This window comes from Merops nubicus, unplaced genomic scaffold (genome assembly GCF_000691845.1).
Source record: "Merops nubicus isolate BGI_N331 unplaced genomic scaffold, ASM69184v1 scaffold27195, whole genome shotgun sequence".
In the NCBI taxonomy this organism is placed as follows: Eukaryota; Metazoa; Chordata; class Aves; order Coraciiformes; family Meropidae; genus Merops; species Merops nubicus.
Genome location: NW_008609343.1, coordinates 10,730 through 12,396, shown reverse-complemented (window position 1 = coordinate 12,396; position 1,667 = coordinate 10,730). Strand labels below are relative to the sequence as shown.

The 1,667-nt window shown below is 39.2% G+C and overlaps 1 protein-coding gene across 1 annotated transcript in view; it reads right to left on the bottom strand.

Moving 5' to 3' along the window:
* Positions 1-1,176, bottom strand: part of GRHL2 (grainyhead-like 2 (Drosophila)) — a gene marked incomplete at both ends in the record, with an annotated part of 31,764 nt that extends 30,588 nt beyond the window's left edge. The window contains one exon of the mRNA XM_008940574.1: positions 987-1,176. Within this exon, the coding sequence (XP_008938822.1) occupies positions 987-1,176 (190 nt within the window). The remainder of the gene's footprint in view (positions 1-986) is intronic.
* Between the last annotated feature and the right edge of the window lie 491 nt (positions 1,177-1,667).

The following is a 1,667-nucleotide window of genomic DNA, read 5'->3' as shown; positions in this document are numbered from 1 at the left end:
CCTTCTACTTCTTCATGAATTGCAAGGGGAGCTGGCATTGTTTTGCTGGCTGTCACAGAAGAGCATTTGTCCAATGCAGGCACAGTCTGCTTCAGGAGTACTGGGATAGTTTAAGTGAAATTAAAAATTTCATACATTAGTGCTTGGCAGGCAACACTGACTCAGTTTACAGAGTACAAAGGGGTCAGCCTGAGTTTCAGGGTGATGTTTCTACATTACACAGAGATGCACCCAGTAGGACTCTCCTCTGATTTCAGCAGAAATCTCAAACACAACTCTAAGTTACTTAAACACTACAAAATACACAACAAAGAAAAGTGGTTTCAAAATGGTAGGTAAAGCCCTGAGCTTAGAACCTAACATAAACTGAAACTGTCAGTACTTCTCCTGTAAATTGAATTGGATCTCTGTTTCTGTGTCCAGCTCCATTTTTGTCCTCCACCTTTCTATTCAGACTGCAAGCTTTCTTCCAGTGCAAGGGCTAGGCTTCACTGTGTGTCTGTATACAACCCACTGCAATCATTATACAAATAAAATTAACATGGGAAACTGTCAGATGAGAGATACTCCTCTTAAAGGGCAAACTAAACCATGTGCGGAACGAACCAGAAAAGCACACAAATCTAGAGATAGACAAGGCCTCCTGTTTTCCACTTTTTAAAGAATACTGCAAGTATCTGAGCACAAATAAAAAGGGGGCTAATTCATCCAATGCTCTTGCAAGGGAAGAGGAAGAATGCTGTGCTCAGAAAGAAAACATGGCTGCAAATTTAGTGTGGGAATTCTGATTTTGCTTTTTCTCTCCAGAACCAAGCACATCAAAATGGCATCAAACAGGCTTCCTAAAACAGAAAGGGTGCTTGATGCAAGCATCAGAGAGAAAACCAGATGCAGTGAATTCTGTCTTTGAAAACTGGCTCTTCTGATGCCTTTTAGAGCAGTCCCCTGCTAGCAGAGCAGGGAGGAATAACGATGGAGTTACCTACTTTATAATAGTCATACAATAGGCCAAGAGCAGCAGCACTGTCCTCATCACCATTTATGCTCATCATAGCCTTGGTAGCTGCTGTTAGGGGATTCTCCAAATACGACTTCCAGGCTTCATCTTCGCTGGTGTAGGCTCGTCTGGTGTTGAATGAAGTGTCATTTGGCGCTAAGGCCACAAGTCGCTTGTTACTGCATAGACAGGAAGAATAAAATGGTGATCCAGAAGGGATTACTATGTTCACAAGGCATGTTAAAGAACATCATATAGCTCAATGAAAGTGATACGATTACATCAAGCAAGCATCTCTGTATTAAACTTGGTGACATAAATTTCTGTCGGTATTATGTATCTTCAGTACTTAACAAAAATAACCTAAATATGGGCAGATCTGGTGATGATAATCCAAATGTATTTTCACTAATATACAAGTAGAGCTATCAAAACACTTTAAAACTACTTCAGTAGAAAGGAAGCGATGATATATGAACTTTGCCCCAGTATTTTTGCTAAGTGTACACTTGATTAGAGAAAAATACATTTATCTGAAATCAATCATAATAGGAAGACATGAATGAAAAAAAAAGAAAAATCATCTGATACTAATTTGGTGTTCACCTAAATCAAGTATAGTTCAGTATTTAGCAACTGTACATCCTATAATTAGGCTATTTCCTGCTTT